General features: G+C 34.9%; 1 protein-coding gene across 6 annotated transcripts in view; it reads left to right on the top strand.

Moving 5' to 3' along the window:
* LOC114871267 (neuronal acetylcholine receptor subunit alpha-7-like) overlaps positions 1-17,589 on the top strand; it is a 149,203-nt gene that overhangs the window by 98,567 nt on the left and 33,047 nt on the right. For all 6 annotated transcript variants that reach the window (XR_006829844.1, XR_006829843.1, XR_006829842.1 and 3 more), the window contains one exon: positions 6,021-6,130. Coding sequence is in view for 1 of the 6 variants with exons in the window: in XM_029176952.2 (XP_029032785.1) it covers positions 6,021-6,130 (110 nt within the window). In the remaining 5 variants the exon portion in view is untranslated. The remainder of the gene's footprint in view (positions 1-6,020; positions 6,131-17,589) is intronic.

Genomic DNA, 17,589 nt, shown 5'->3' with positions numbered 1-17,589 from the left:
CTGCCAACGTGTTGATTTCCGTTCGTTTAAACGTCATGTTCACAATGTATGCACAACTGTCTCTGCCAAGCAGTGATAGGACAAGTTGAGTTAGAAGCACCATAGAGGCTAGAATCCTCGTTTGATTAGGTTCGTTAATGCACCTGCCACTGTCTGAATTGGGATAGACTGATATTCCACAGTAGACCACCGAGGACACTCTATCCTGTCGATATACGTTATTAGCTCAGATCAGCGAATCACCATTTTGCATACTATAGAAAGGATTGTGATCGTGAAACAATGGCCATTCCCCTGACACGTTGCGTGTTTTAATTGGCATCGTTATGGGACATTAATGCAGTTTCTCATTATGTCAGCTCTGATTAATTTTAATATCATTAGACATTTTTATCCAATTACAGAACAGTAACATTAAAATAAAGTTTATTTGTTTTTATTATAACTAAGGATAAAATGAAAATGTTCAAAGTACAGGATAGAATAATTATTTAGTCTGTTCATTGTAATTACTTATAATTAGTGTAATTAAAATTTAAATTTGAGAAGGAAGATAAATTTTGCATTGCGGTTTACTAAATATGAAAAGTGATTTCTTTGATTTAAAAGGATCTAATGTCTAAGAGGATTATCAGTAAATGGAGATCAAAGATTAGTTCCAGAAAGTTTTATCCTCAGATTTTACTTCAGATGAAAGATTAAATCCATTTCTCAGTTCCAACCCCTGCATATTCCTTCACCCTTCTTGAATTGCGATTCGTTTATCCGCAATTTTCTGATAACGTTAAACTCATGATTATCTGTCTTTTATACTTGCTTTGATAATTATAAAATAGGATCTTTGATTTAATTTTCTTCGTCAACTGTTTCTGTATCAAAAGAAATTTTTTATATAATTGAAATTAACACATTGAATTTAACACGATTAAAAAATTGAAAGAATTTAACAAAAATGTAATGTTATATATTTTAAAATGTTACGAGAATAGATAGTCTCTCTTTTCTCACATTTTATTTTAACAGCTGATTGATGTATCTCGTTACCCCTAGTAGAATAATATTAAGTTATAACTCAGCTAGCTCTAATGGAAAGCATATTAAAGAAGCTTTCAAGAAAATCGAATTAGGTGGTTTTCCTAATGTGCTGTACACTCAACACATAAAACCTCTCTTCCACATTGTATCGTATCACTTTGATACCTGCAATCATTTTTCATAAGCTTCTTCATAACAGATCTTCTATATGAAAGATTATATGAAGTAGAAACTTAATTAAAAAGATTTGAGATTTCTTCACAATTACTTATACACAAACGTAAGTAATTTGTAAAATAATTAGATTATTGTCATACATATTTTTGCAACATTTCTAATGCTAAATTATATTTCTAAATGCCTTTCTGAATATTTATATGTACAGTATTCACATAAATCTAAAGTTAGTACTAATACAAAAATTCCAAAAAATATACAAGGTTTTTTTTATTGTGAATTATGAAATGAAAAAAATGTTAAATAAGAAAGATGTAATTAATCGAGGGTGGAATTTAATACAGGTCGCGGTATTACTAATATTTATTCAGAGAGTCGTGTTTTCTTCAAACGGTTTGGCATCCTCAGAGAACCGAGCAAATATTCCTTATATAGGGTGGCACTTTGGGGTAAATTCAGGTCACACAAGCAATCGAGAGTGTATTAACTAGCTCTCAACGAGAATTGAGTTACGCCAGGAGTTCGTGGTCTCTGATCGAAAGCCAGTGACGTATTGTAAACTGAAGGTGCAAAATTTCACCACCCCTTCGACGTAAATTCACGTTAACGTACACCAGAGGAAAACAGTCATTTGTAACTATCAGCTTTCATTGGCAACCTACTTTACAATTTCAATATTTCTCCCTGCTTATCTTATATCATTCACTTAAACTTTTCCATTTTATAAAATATCATTTATCACATGAATTATTTAAACGTAGACAATTAACGTTCATTTTATTAAAAATAATTAAAAATTCATATTGTCTTTACCTGAAAATCAGAAAGAAGGAAAATTAAAAATTAAAAAACTTTGAAAAGGGTACCAAGAATTTTGCAATAAATTGTCCTGTAATTCAATGTTATTCATCAAAAGATGTATGTTGTTCGATTGATGGAAATGGTGGTGGTACTAGTCGAGGTACAACCGTGATGTGTTGTAAACTTGGGGCGCGAAACAACCCATCTCTACGTGCTGGGCTCAATTTCACTTTGACGTGCTTTATATTGGTCCCGAGTTACTCAGCGGTTTTACGAACCACTATTTTTCGCTTCCTTTTTTCTCTTTGCACACGTACACATCGAAAACCCGAATACGTGGACGGGAACCACCGCGGTGTGTAAGTTAAAAGTATTTTTACTTCCATGCAACGTGCTAATGGTATGTTTGTAATAGATAAAAAAGGCCGGCTTAAACTTTTACACGGTCATTGTTGCTTATGATCCGAAGCGAAACGTAAAGTAAAATTACCTCAGGGGTTTTTAATTATTTTTTAACTGCTATCTAAGAAGTTTTCACTACCGAGAGACATACGATTAAGGGAATATTTTAGAAGTTTTCAATTTAGCTTCTTCACGCTACTCTGTTAACTTGATTTTAAAACGTTTTAACTTTTCTCCTTAGTTGGCCATATTTTTAAGTAAATTGCTTCAGTGGTATTGAAATATTCTGCTGGTTAAATTACTTTTTATTCCAGATTGTCTAATATGAAGTCATTTATTCATTGTGATGGAATTTTTTCAAATTTTTCCTTTTTTTTACAAAATTCTTAAATATTCCTAATTTTAAATGAAAATTTTCGTTGCAGAAATTCATTTTTTATCCTCTAAATCATCTTCTCCTTACGATTGCCCTTTCATCAGTCGATTCTCGGGTTAACAACAAGATATTGGTTTAATTAAGCTTCTGGGAGAGAAATCGCGTGAATCGCGTTAGCCGGTGCGCATTAAAATGGAGATTCGATCCCTTTTAATTACGGCGGTTCCCATTTCGAAGGGAAGAAACAAGATTAAGCATCGCAGCCGATGATTTCAATGCTTAACGATCAATCGGTGCACGCATCAGCACGTAAAGCATAATTAAACCAATAGGAAAATGAATATGTATGTTGTGCTTATCAAGAAGCGATCGTTAAACGATTCGTTTTCATGAGCAGATGTGTTACGCTTCTGTTGGCCAATTTCGCATGCTCCAGAAATTGAGAAACATTATTCCATTCGTTACCATTGATTTCATTTGTTAATCGTCCGTTTACGTTTAGCGTGTTCCATGTGATTGGATGAAATATGGACCATTGATACATGGATAGTGGATAGAGAAATGAATTTAATTTCGATAAACACTGCGATGAAAATGATTCAGCTTTGTTAAAGATTTAACAGAATCATCGGTTCTTCTAAGTTTGATTTTATATAAATATTTTGACAAGCACATCTTTGCAAAAAGATGAGAAATATTTTGTAAAATCATCGAAGTCAATGATAATCATTTTTCTGGTCATTGGAAAAAGAGTCGATCATCAAATACCCAAAAGTTGTACGTCCCTCATCCCTCGCAGACTTTACATTTCAACATAATCTCCTCATCGTCTGCTCTTCTACTTTCTGCTCTTCGCCTTTGGACGAACTTTGGGAAACGCTCTAATTACGTCCTTCAGCGAAGAGAATGGAGACTTAAAATTAGTTGCGAAACCAGTGATCCAGTTTCCTTCTGAAGTGAAGACCGTATGCTCAGATTCTCAGCCTGTTTTATTTCCCCTTAATATTGTCGGGGTTGGAGTGCAGCCCCGGGACACGTTTAATCATTACAGAGAATTAACATGAATGAAACTGATAAAGTTGGAAGAACTATGCATAAATTTGAACATTTTCCGGGAACCTTCGAAACGTCTTGGGACGTCTTCCCTGTTCGATTAAAGGAACGTCGAGTGGAATCCTACGGGACTCGATTAGCTTTCCTTCCTATGCTCGTCTTACGACGATTCTCAGCAAGGGAAAATCGGTCAACCGTTTTAATTAATTCCCAGCCGTGCCGATTGACAGTCGCCCCGAATGCAGCCGACCCTCCATCGAACCCTCTGTGTCGAGTGAATTCAATTGAATCCAACGGAGGTGACTGGGTTTTATGTTTATGAATATTCCAAGGACGGGGCACGTGCTATTTCTTCCGGGGGAAGGAAAATTAGAGGTAAAGTTCCGAATTATCCTACGGGGAATTGGACACGGAAATCATTAAACCTTCGGCTCCTCGGGTGCGTTGCCGCATTTATATTGCCTAATTCGTACCACGTGCACTTTGAATAACTTCCCTTATCGTTGCACGACATTTACATACGTTCTCGTATTATCTTCAAACACCAGTGAATTATTAAAGGGTGTAGGGTTATTTTATGGAGCTCTGTGGCAAGGATTTATTGCCGAGTTTCAATGTAATTTTAATCTTCGTTGCAATCAGTGTTGTTTTGAAATATTGTAGTCAGTTTTTACTCGAAATTTATTTTCCTCTGAATTCTTGTGATTTAGTACTAGAGTATACTTGATTAAAAAAATTAATTAGCAGGAATAGGTAATTCAATTTTTCTGTGATAAACAGATTTAATTTTTGAGTATTCATTTTTTCCCTTATTATGTAGTATATTACAATTGCTATTTTGTATTTTTTGTTGGTAAACTGAAATTCGCTTACAACAGGCAGCTAACTTGGCGAGTTACGTTTTTATTGTGGGGTTTCTCAGCAAGGTTTTATAACACAGTTACTGTAACTTTTTATCGTTTTGTACCTCGGCAACTGAATAATCCTCTCTTTTTTCAAGAAGTTACTGTAAGCACAATAAAGCGTGCACTGTAACCTAAGATAGAAGATTCTTTCGTAAATGAAACGTATAATTTAAGAGAATCCACCGTCCTGAAATAGATGAAATTCCGGGATTTTTTAAAAGATAATTATTAAATGAAAATATTTAATTAGAAATAACTTTCAATTCTGCATTCCCACTTTTAAGAAGTGAAAATACATCTTCCCTCAAAAATTCAATCTATTTGAATAAAGAACATGAAGTTAATGGACTAGCTGCAATCAGATGAAATTGAATGAAGTTTGACGTTCGAAGTGAAAATTCTTGAGTGAATTTCAAGTTCGAGGGATTGACCAGTTGTCGAAGTGGCTTTCGTTTCGCGAGATTGATCGTTTTACTTGAAAAGTAGAAAAATGTTCTGGCTACGCCTCTCGGGGATACGTAGATTTCTCGTTACGTGTGAGCGAATCGAGGGATCAAGGGGCACCTAGGTGGAGCAACTCCTCCAGCTTTCTTTTCACGTCTTTTCTCTTGAATTCGGTTTGCTTCTGCATACCGGTGCACTTTGAAAATTCGTTCTTGTCACGGCCATACCTCGAACGACAAGATTGCATGCATTTGTCTTCTCTCCAAAGGAACGAGACCTTCTCAATTTTTTCGCGAAATCTATCCTTTGTAATGTATACCGGATGTCGAAGATCTGTTTCGGAAAGAAAGTAACATCGTGTGTCGAAGTCACGTTGTAAAATCTGGAATGCATTTCTGCAAAATAAATAAAAATTCTACGAAACAAAAGATGATATATTTTATGCAATATTTCTTTACTGGGAAGAAGGGATGGATTTGATTATAACAGCTAATCTAAACAAATGTGGAACACGTTCTAATTGGTAATTTATTTCAAAAAAATCTTTATAAATATAAAAGTCCTTAAATTAATTATTTGAACCATATCTTCCTTATTTAGAAAAATTTGATTAATTTTAAGCAGCAGTAGATTAATTTTACATAAATTTTAATTATATGCGTATATATTAATTATTTATAAAATAAAACTTAATGAATATCAATTTACATGTGATATAATATTTTTGATATTAAATTTGTTTGACACGTTTGGAGCGAAAGGGTTAAATACAAACGTTCTGCGAGCAGTTAATAGAGTGTTAAAGATAAAATTGTTTCCAATTACAGGAATGGAATGATGTGAACATGCGATGGAACGTGTCGGATTACGGGGGAGTACGAGACCTTAGGATTCCGCCGCATAGACTTTGGAAGCCTGATGTTCTCATGTATAACAGGTAATTTATCACCCCTTTCATCTCTTCAATATTCATAGAACAATCTGTTTTATATCAAACACCATGCTAAACAGTGTCCCAGCGTAATAGGCCTTTCAATAATGCTTGCATGCCTCTAATAGAGCTTTATCTATAAATATTTGCAAATATTATGACACTGTCAAATCATGTTAGAAGTTAACTATTTTTAGAAGAGAATTTTAAATCATAGACACAGATAAAAAATTCATAGTTTTATATTATAAATTAAATGGTAGTTTTAATTTCGTAATAGATTGCCTTCAGAATTATGAAATATGCATTGTACAAAATTGGTTCAGATTTACAAATTGAAAACGCTGTACCTCCAAGTAAAGACTGATTTAAAGTCAACTGCATAACAGCTGAATCTGACACCAAAAACGTCCCGTGAATAATTCGTGTTACACGATGGGAGCAATAAAGTAGAATCTCAGTTAACCAGCTGCTTTTCAAGTAAACAGAATTAATATTTATGTCTTGAAAATCCTTCTATGCTATTCGATAAATATTCAGAACAGGAAATGAAGTCTCGTAAAATTGAATCTAGTACAAATATATATATTTTATATTGCAATTTATATAACAGAAGAAAAATAATATGGGTCTTAAAAATATTTCTTCGCAGAATTTTCTTTAGATATTTAAAAAATTTTCTATACTTTTGGAAATAAAAAATCAATTCATGAATAAACATTCGTTTTATGCTGTGTTCGCGTGGAATTTGAAGAGGCGAAGTCTATAAAAAAGAAAGGGTCAGAGAAAGAAGAGAAAATAAAGAGTCAAAGTGAAAAAGTATTTCACCCGGAAAACTGATAGCGACTGTAAATTGAAAAGTGTCATTTCGAGGTAGCGAATCTTTGCTTTCCAACTTTGCAATGGATGTAGTCAGCAGAGGGACGTTAGTTTCTCTCGTGAAATATATTGCCACCCCTTGTTTCCCTCCAAAAATTCAAGTGAACTCGGCAAAAAAAAAAAAGGACCCAGTGGCCGTTGCTTGTCAACTCTTTTATTCGACCCAGAAAAGGCTACGTGATTCGAATACGTTCGAAAATTTCTTGTTCTCCATAAAATCAATAACGTTTTGTAGTTAATCTTCCACATACATTAATTCCACCCGTCAAAATTCACGGATCAAGTAACTGTTTATACTGGTAATACATGGAAATTGCAGGTATTGGTTATACAAGCATGTTTTCGTAATTGATCTTACAAGCATCAATAGAGAATTACGATAGGAACTTTGAATCTGTCAATAGATTATCCGATCGATTGGTTTGTTAATGAAACATTAGACTGATGAGGTTGCAGTAGAAAATCTTGTTTGTTTTATTTAAATCCATACAGGACTGTGAATTAATTTCAATCCACTGAAAATTGTAATTAATAATATTTGATAATTTTCATGGGGTTCGTAAATGAGTAATTAAACTTTATTTGCAGTTTATAGAAAGCTGAGTGTTCGAAAGTTTAACAGTTATAGTGTTTAAAGAGCTTTTAATATTTGTCATTAAAATTTCTAAAATTGACAAAAATATTTGATTTTTTTTTTTTTTTTATTACCAGTAGATCAAAAAATAGTTGAATAGTTAGCTGTGTTGTAATTATCTCCACGTTATTAATTTTTGATATGAATACAGCCGTGATCGTGTCACCATGATTCTATTATTTTCTGTGGATCGTTTACACGCAACCACATGTTTGCTAGCTCAGCTACAGATAATTAAGTTTATACGCTGGATCCGATATTAACGCGTAGCTACGTGGTATCGCGTCAAGTCTCAAATTCGCTTTTAGAAACATTTTGCACCATGAATCTATTAAATCTTTGTCGACAGCTACGAAATCCAGTACACTATCGCTTTAATCAATCTTTAATACAAGCTGTATATGTACATGCAATTAGTCACATCAAACGCTTGTATCTGATATTAACCCCTTCTTGAATGTCCAAATTTACTTCCATACATAATTTTCTGATGCCATTATTTAGGCTCGAGTACCGCTTTACCGAATTTATTTCGCAATATTTAAATATTTGATAAGGTAATGATTATCAGTAATTTTTATCACGGTATTTCATCAATATTTTCATTTAAATTTTCATTTAAATCCACCAGCATTTCGATCAATTTTTCTCTAAAATAAACTGAAAATAATGAAAATCGCTCTGAAATAACGAAACAATTAAATTGTTTCTAAATATTCCAATGAAACGTTGGAATGTACAAGTGAAATGCGCGGAATAATTGTGACAATTTAGTTCAACTTTTACACCCTATACTTGTTGCAGTTAATTGCTACGCGTTTACAACTTTGTGTTGCACGGTGCAGTTGCAACATTTTGTTTCCAAACAATATTACCCATTTTCGAAAATAAATTAATTTGTCTTTTAGAAAACATAAACAATACTGTTTTAATTTTAAATGGAAGTTGGAATAGTTATTTGAAAATTTATATAATTAAAATTGGAAATCCGAAGAAGGGTTACAGAAAAGTAAGAAAATTTTGGAAAAGCGAATTTCTCTGTTATTTCAGAGAAACTTACTTTATAATTTTCCAAAATTATCATTTCTCAATCTCTCTGCAAATATAGAAATTTTCAATTTAATTTATATTCCAGTGGTCCCTTTTGTTTTTAAATATCCTGTATTTGGTGCAACCACTGTTGGTCCATGTTTGTATGGAACGACGGTCGTTGAACAACGTGCATCGTACAATTGGTCTCAAACGCAGCAGTCGATATTAATCTTGGTGTGCAGGTAATAGCTAGTCGTACCGTGGGGTCACTCTCGAAGATGACACACGGTTGAATCGCGTCGAGGATCGATGAATTAGCCGCTTTGTCGCTTCGTCACGCCGCGTTTCTCGCGTGTTCCACTTTTCATCGGCTCCTGCCGACCAAGAACTAGACGTTCCCGTTTATTATGTTGCGCTTCAACGGGTTAAGATATATCAGAGGGGACTGTGTAACGTTCTTCCGATTTTATATCAACAGTATATCGATCTTTCATCCCGTTTACAACGGTTAAAGATGTTTATACCAAGTTCAGTTTCGAAGAAAGTTATAATAATATTAACCCCTTACAAACAAAGCATTTAATTTAACAAATTTTCATCAATTTTTCAATAAAAAAGCTTCGCGATTGCCATTTCAATAAATACGTTATAGTATAAAGGGTTGAAAATTAATCAAAGTTTGCCACCCTCCAATTAAAAGTAAAATAATTTTCCTTTCGCTCTGAATCGTTTCATAGAAACTCATTTGATAAAAAGAGAAGAAAAAAAAAGATACAGAAAAAGTTTATCGAGACAGTCAATCCGTTAAGAACGATCTAGATTCTGAACTATTAGAAGTTCCTGGTGGCAGCGGTATGTGGGGCAAAAGTGGGACGCCGGGCCAAGTGGGTCAGTCGCATTAAAAACAAAGCCACCGCCACCATTTAAAGGGAATCAGGAAAAGTATCTCCCCCGCGCGGAAATATATTGTCGGAAAACGCTTGCGGCCCCTATTGTTTTTAAGTAGGTAATGTATCGGCTGCAGGTCGGCATCGTATTTGTCGAATTAAAAGTTTAGTTTAAGGCGTATTAAAAGGAACGAAACCGTTTCCGGTTGGATATCGTATCGTATATCGTAGCGATTTTTGCACGTTGCCGCTCGAACTTTTTCTACTTTTCACTTTTTTCTACCCTTGCTTTAGTTTCCGTCGTCGACTTTCCTTTTAGAAGTAGTTTTAACATCTTGCCAAGTTTCTCTATTCATCTTCATTAGAATCATTAGAATAAATATCATAAATCATTAGAAGTAAGAAAACAGATCATTAGAATTTGAATTTTGCAAATTTTTTCTTAAAAACTATCCCCTCTTTATTTTAGAAAGGGTGAACTGATTGTTATGAACATCCTATTGAATTTATCAGTGAAGTTAAATATATTATTTAGCAATTAAAGTTTCAGGTATTTTGGATTTGCACGAGAGTTCGATTAATTGAAATTGGAATACTAAATGTGTATATATTACCATGTTTAATTAGTACATCGATGCAATCAATTAGTAGTCCAAGAATTGTTACAGTAATGAATTCCATCTAGAGTTTAGTGTGTTAATAATGGAGAATGACCTGTTAGGGCGGAATTAATTGAGAAAATACTATAATACAATAATAGAATTTAATTAATTATTTGCTAATTTACTGGAAAATTGGAAATACTTGGTGTCAGGGTAATTTCAATATTGAAGTAATAAATAAACATAAACAGTTTCCAATGTAATTTAATTAATAATTGGTTCGGTGAGCAGCAATTTCGACCTAATGATCTGAATTTCTATCCATAATTAGTTTTTCCAGTAATATTCATAATTAGGCAATTAACATCGAACGACCCAGTTGTACCGTTAGACGTACAAAAATGTATCATACCAATTAAAAATTTTTTAAAAATGCACTTTACCGATGACATATTTTAATAGTTAACGAAAAGATTGCAGTGCATCACAATTTTTTGTTCACTCCCGGTAAGCTTCACTCCTTTATGCCGTATAATTGAAGTTGTTAACTTTGTAATTAATTAAAGTAAATTCGAGCATGCATGGCCGTCAATTATGGCTGCGCGTGTCATTAAGGTTACCAAGTGAAGTTTCCTCGTTGCAACTCTCGACAATTTTTACAAAAATAAAATGCGCAATGTGTGTCAACGTAAAGCAAATGATATTTTTTGCGACGCGATTTGCACTGAATCTTTGTTTCGCTGAAACGTCTGCCTCATAAACTTGTGATGCGCCTAGCACACGTGTACGCTTAACTTATCGTTTCTAGCTTATGAAAATATCGCCTTAATAATTTTTCCACTCTTTCTTTCATTTTCTTTACGATGAAAAAGAAATTTCGTGGAAAATCGAGTAAATTGTTATCATCGGAACAATCAAGTTCATTAAAATGACGAATTTTGAGTTTCTTATTTTAAATTACAATTATTAATTTCTTAATGATAGTGGTTGCGTTAATTATAGCCTAGACAGACTCTTCAATTCAACTTATTCATAATGGAATTATCTTTAAGAAAATAAAAAAATTCCAAAGGTTCAAATAGAAAACTTTTGTGAGATTGATAAAATAATCAGGCAATGAATAATTAATGAAATTTTCGTGATTACTTGGTGATTATTGGATAACGAATGCCGCAATGGAAGGGTTAAATTCCAGGGTACAATAAATTCCGGCCAATATAAACAGACTGTTTGCATAACGCCGCATATCTAATTTCCATTTGAATAAATGTCGACTGTCGCGCGACTTTTCATCCTGGTCATGCAGTTTGGCAAATAAACGAATGTTTGCTGTCACAATATTTCTCGTTTGTGTATCTGGAACGCTTTCGAAATCATGCGTTCCTACCATTTTCATAAATTTCCTTCCCGTTAATTACCAGTTCTGCTCTTGGCACAGCAAACGAACCTTTCCCCCTTTTTATTCCGCTTTCTTTCCATTGTAACCTTTTCTTTTTCGCGCGACAAACGACCACTTTGTTTCAGTATGTGTATACACGTTGATCGTCGATTCTTACATTTTCAATTTATTAATTAAATCTAGAATCTTTTAGTCTTCAGTCTTAGCAAATTAATTTTGGAATTAAGATACTAATTATTATTAAACATAAGCTTGCTTAATTTTCAAATTTGAGCTTCTAATTTAATATCTTAGAAGTCCATAGCAATCAAGTGGTAATTAAATAATAGAAATTATTATTATACAAAGTAATTCGTTATTGGTAACCAGAATTTCTATTATTAATTATTCAAGATTTTGTTTTTTAATTTATTTTCTTTTTACAATAAAAAAAAAAGAATCAAAAACCGTTTAATCGGAAGCTGTGGAATCTACAAACTGATTTGCGTGTCTTCAGCCACGAGGGATCAAAGGCAAAGCAAACTGTTTCAGCGCACTTGCGGCCGGGTTTCTGTCATAAATTAACGCGTCTTGGGACGACGTAATCGGGACGCGGTTTTAAGCGACATATTTTTCTGAATATTCTTGATCACTGATCGCTCTACTAATCGTGACAGAAAATCAACCGTGTATGTGGAAATTTAAACGATAGATCTTTCAGAGAAACAGTCGTGTGAAATACTGTATCCAATAAATTACCGAATCAATCGTTACAATGATTTTATTTTTGTTTTTTTTTTCATAGAAAAATCTATCTGAATTTATTTCCAAATCTATTTCAACAAATTCTAAATCAATAGATTGTAAATAAAATCATGAAACAGTGGCGTTATTCTGCAGCTTGATTAAAGGCTCAGGTTCACTTTTAATTAAACTTCGAGCAGGAAAGAAATCTATCAGAAATATGGACTTGTGATTCAGTGGTTTATTTTAAAATGTCGTTTCTGGTAATGATATCTTGTAAACAATCTCCTGGGATCAGTAAATCCTGCTTCTTGTTAATTCCTTTTCCCCAGCTGTATTTATCAAAGTTTCCAGTCTAATTAATGAATCTCGGGCTACGTTTCGAACACAAAGCCAGCGTAGTCAAACGTTCAAGTACCGACGATAAAATGAAAGTAGAACGAAAGTCGTTTAATCCGAGTGTACGGGTCACCAATTAACAGTATCAACAAATGACCGACGGGACAAACCGTTTTCCTATGGCCCGTATTTTCTGGATACGGCCATTTTTTCCAAACGCTTGTTTCCTTCGATTTTCCAAAGATTCCAATCGTTATTTACAACTTTCAAAGAGTTGAGAAAATTTTTAAAATTTCCAACCTTCTAAATTTTTTAATTTCTATTTCTAAATTTTTTAATTTCTATTGTAATTCAGACAATTCACTGAGATTTCCACAAAATAAAATAAAAGTACTGCTCGTTTAGTAAGCTGCAAAGCTGAAGGTAATCTTAAAACAGAATTTTAGAAAATAATTAGCTCCTGGAAAGCAGAGCCATGCATTGTTTATTGCTAAGAATAGGCAAATTATAATACTCGGTTCTCTCCATAATACCTCGTGGAGTACTTTTAAGGAATAATTTGGAAAAATGTCATCCGGAATTTTTTATTATTTGAAAACTAAATCTAATGTTTATGATACGGTGAAAAGAGTTTACAAATTTTTGGAGCATTGTTCGAACAGTACTTGTATAATCCTCGTGGAGGATTCATGAGGTGCAAAAACGCAATCACTAGCACTTTCCGGATGGAAATGCTCCCTGATGAGACTGTTACCGGTCGTTTTCCGGACCGGACAAATGACCCTAAACGCATTAAGCTTGTTTCACCCTGGTCCGCATGACAATTCAATAGCTGTTAGTCGAATTTTTCTCCTCCACACGGTTCATTATTCTTTATAACATCAAAAGCAATTGAAACGATAAACGATAATTAACTTTCATCCATATATAATTTATTTTTAGAAATAATCAGGACTCGTTGATTGTGCGTCTAAAAATATAATAACAATCAGATCTATTTAGAAAATAGATATTTCAAGTTCCAAATCAACATTTCTATTCAACAATTCTCATTCGTTTTAACGATATTATCAATATATTAATAGCTGATCAATAATAGATAGCAGCACTTCGAACAAGCCCTAGAACTCCGTACTTCAACTCGATGAAACTATGAAAAACTGATGGAATAGCAGCAGGAATTCAGGTAACCGTGAACAAGTGGTCGTCGACGAGTAAGATTTCGTTTCGCACGACCGGCTTCCGGGGTCGGTCGTAGCCTGTCGGTGACTCGATATTAGGCCACCGTCACAAACACTGTTCCCCTCTTGTGCAGGCGCGTATAACAGAGATATCCGATTAATATGGCATAAATATCGTTTGAAGTAACTCGAACGGTACGCGGTCGGATGGGAAAAGGTCGAGCAGTTTGAAGGATGTGGCCGCTTAATGCATGACAAAATGAGTTTACATTCGCGAGGAGGATAGAATCGTTTTCGACGGCGTAGAAACGCGATAGAAAGAGGAAGCTGTACGAAGGTAGAGAGGAACCATGAAGTGGGAGGGTTTAGCAGTGCTGCTGGATTCGACTGCATAGGGAACTTGGAACACAGCCAAAGGCAATATGCATTAGCCATCGCGTATTTTGAAATTCCAGCCAAAGCAGATTAAATCCGTATCCCTGGACCCCTCTTCGGGTACCATGTTGGGCCTCGTCCTCTCGCGATTCTTTCTTCAATCCACTCTGTCCTACTGTCCTGTTTGCGGATACATAATGAACACCGGCCCTCTGCTCGGTACCTCACTCGATGCCTAAACTTTTATAGCGTTTCGATTGCCGCACTAATCGATATGCGGTCACCCAAATCTGCCGAACACTGGCCGGGATTCGTTGTGCATCGGCTACTAATCGTTGAACGGTACCCCTGTCTCTTCTTGTCCTGTGGTTTTCCACTAAAACTCCATTTTTTTTTTCTCTACCCTTGATCTTTATTTATCATCATCAGATCTATTTGCGCGAATGGTGACTCCAGTTGTATAATAATTTTCTTCGAACCTTAATCTATGATTTCATGTACCATAAGTGTTGTTTCTGAATTATTCTAGGCTCTCTAGGTAGAGTTTCGAAACTTTGCACTAAATCTAAGGGGTCGGTGCGGACGTTGAAAAATGACGTCGGTTACAAATGGCAGGAAACTCCGCGCTGACACTCGAAAGCAGCAAGGATAACGTTAAACAATGTGATGTAATTTAAACAGAGGAAAGTCGAGACATTCGTTTTCACGGAAAGAATCGGAGTTGTAGAGTTCCTACGGTCGGGAACGTTCAACCTCTGCAGTGTTAAAACATTCACGACGTTTAAAAATCACTCGTTCGGATTTTCCGTATTTCGGCAAAAGGATTCCCAGCCGTTGTAGAGCATCATTGTGAATTAAATAGCTACTTGAACCGAGACACCATTGTCGATCCGAAACTCTACCGTGCAACCGGCTCTGCAGATATAACTCCATTATTGCGCGACATTTGGCAAAGCCAGTGCTGGTAGATAGTTCTCGAAAATGTTCGGGGATTCGTCGTATCAGCCGAGATTTTCTCGTCGTTCGAATTGAACAATCGCTTTGTACCCTTAGCCAAACTGCTATCCTCCCCCCGACAACGTCTTCTTGTTAAATCCTGTAGGAAACTGAACGAAAATCTTACGAACTCATCGATACTTTTGTTGCAGATATGCAAAGTATAAGTGTTTTCATCTGATGATAACAATCTTTCATTTTACTTCTGCCCCTGTTATGGTACACGATAGGGGAACGTATAGTAATTGGTGCAAATTTGACCCCATCTTCTTTTGATTTTTTTCATTCAAGGGGTCATGAAATGTTGGTAAATGCAAAAAGGAATTTAAAAAATGCTTTAAACTTGGAGTTAGAAATTGTATATCTGGAGCATTTGTGCTATTTAATTTTTAATAATTTTGGCAAAAAGAAAGAGTTAATTTTATTAAAAAGAACAACAAAAATCCTAAAAAAGTTAATACATACATAAAATTACCCTCGTTTTATTTATTGAAAAACGGAGGAAAAAATTATTTAAAACCAATTATCGTTTTTCTGTATGTAATTAGTTCCTCGATTAATCCGGTTTCAAATAGGTATCTTCTTCTTTTTCATAAACACAAACTTGAGTGATTGAAGCTGATAAGAAAAATTTAGCAATCCGATCGAGTAAATCGCAAGAGGTCGTAGAGATTTACTGAGACAAAAGGAAAAGCGTCGCGTGCACGTGTGCCCGACGTTCTTGGAACATCGGTGTGCAATAATTTATCCCGAATCATACACATACGTGCCTATATCATATATCACATTCACGATGCGCGGAATGAATTCCACCTGCTCGATTGTATCTACGATATCTCTGGCACTGTTCACGCCCAGGGGCCTGAAAACCACTTAATCTTCGTCGAATGGAAAGGGTCGAAGTGGGGAGGGGGTGAAACCGATGGATAGGGGTTGCCAGCATTCGGAACTGCATACTACCGAATCGCGCTTTCCGTCACCGTACTACCGATATATTGTCCGGCGTCCTGGAAACGATCTCTCAATACCTAATTACTGGAAAGTCATGCGGCCATGCCTAGCCAAACTGATTTAGGCCTCAATAAGCCGCCCATGAAACCCCTACCCGACCGGGAACCCTCTACCGCCTCTCTTTCCTTTCGGATTTCGGGGTTGACCGCATTCCGGTGAAAACGGTAATTGAAGTGCTTGCTGATGTTACAGTATACGCATGACTAAACGGCATTTAACGTTTAGTTACAAAGACGATAGATAATGTGAAATTGTGGTAGCTATTTGGTTATTGTGCATCAAATGGCAGATTTTGAACGATACAGGGTCTAACACAATTTAACGACATAAAACTGTTACAAAATCACATTTGTTATTATGTCAATTTAGAGCTTAAAGTTTAATAAAAATTACGATGCACAATCTTTTTTAATATTCTTAACCCTTTGACAGTAGGCCTTTTTTAGGCTGTTTTTAATTATTATTTTTCTAGTCAATTTTATTTGTATTTGAAACTTTCGACTCAACTTGACTTAAAACAAATATTTTTGTCAATGATAGATTTTGAAAAAATATGGGAATAAAAATAGCAATAGTATATTAAATCGTTTAATATGGTAATCTTTAACCAAGTTACTGATTTATGTGTTAGATATTTGGTTTTATGGGACCTGTGGATTAAGGATGGCTCTCGAAATAGCATTTCCAGCAACCTCGTCATAAATCTAGCGTGGAGTTGACTTAACATCATGGTTTAACCCTTGAATTGCGTGACCTGGCTCTATGAAACATTTATCCTCTAGTCAGCACGTTCTGAACTGTTTAGAGTTCAACAATAGGCATTCAACAGTTTATTTGATATTTAATAGAAAGAATAAATTGCCGTCACTGTCTCAACAAGCTGACGTGCAATAGTTAATTGAAAAAAGAAATGAAAAAAATAATTTGGAAATGATTTTGATTGACACATCACAGCATACGCCATTCAATAGAAAAGCACTCGTTTCCACTTAATTTTGTTCCGTTTACAACCCGTGTCACCTTTTTCTTTTATTTGGACGATTGCAAAACTCGGTTGATGCCATCAACGGAGAACTCGCACAAAAGACCCAATTGCGACCACCCAACATCATCCCTCTTCCCATTCGTAGCTACAACCCCGATCACGAACGTGCCCCTTTGGCCCTTCGATTTTCCAGCTTCCTGTGTACCACCGGGTGGTGCAGTGCTGTTGGAAAGGGTTTAAAGGTTCGATGAACCGAAACCATTTTACCTTCATACGTGTATTTGCGTATGTGTCATATACATGGTGTTCCAAAAGTGCTTTGAAGTCATTTCAATTTTTAGAGGATACCTCAAAAAAAAATTTTATATATTTTTATGGGATCTTAATTTTAAGTTACAATAAACAAATTTTTAATTTTCTTA

This window comes from Osmia bicornis, chromosome 10 (assembly GCF_907164935.1).
Source record: "Osmia bicornis bicornis chromosome 10, iOsmBic2.1, whole genome shotgun sequence".
NCBI lineage: Eukaryota > Metazoa > Arthropoda > Insecta > Hymenoptera > Megachilidae > Osmia > Osmia bicornis.
The sequence above is the reverse complement of the archived record's forward strand: the minus strand, read 5'-3'. Positions and strand labels throughout refer to the sequence as shown.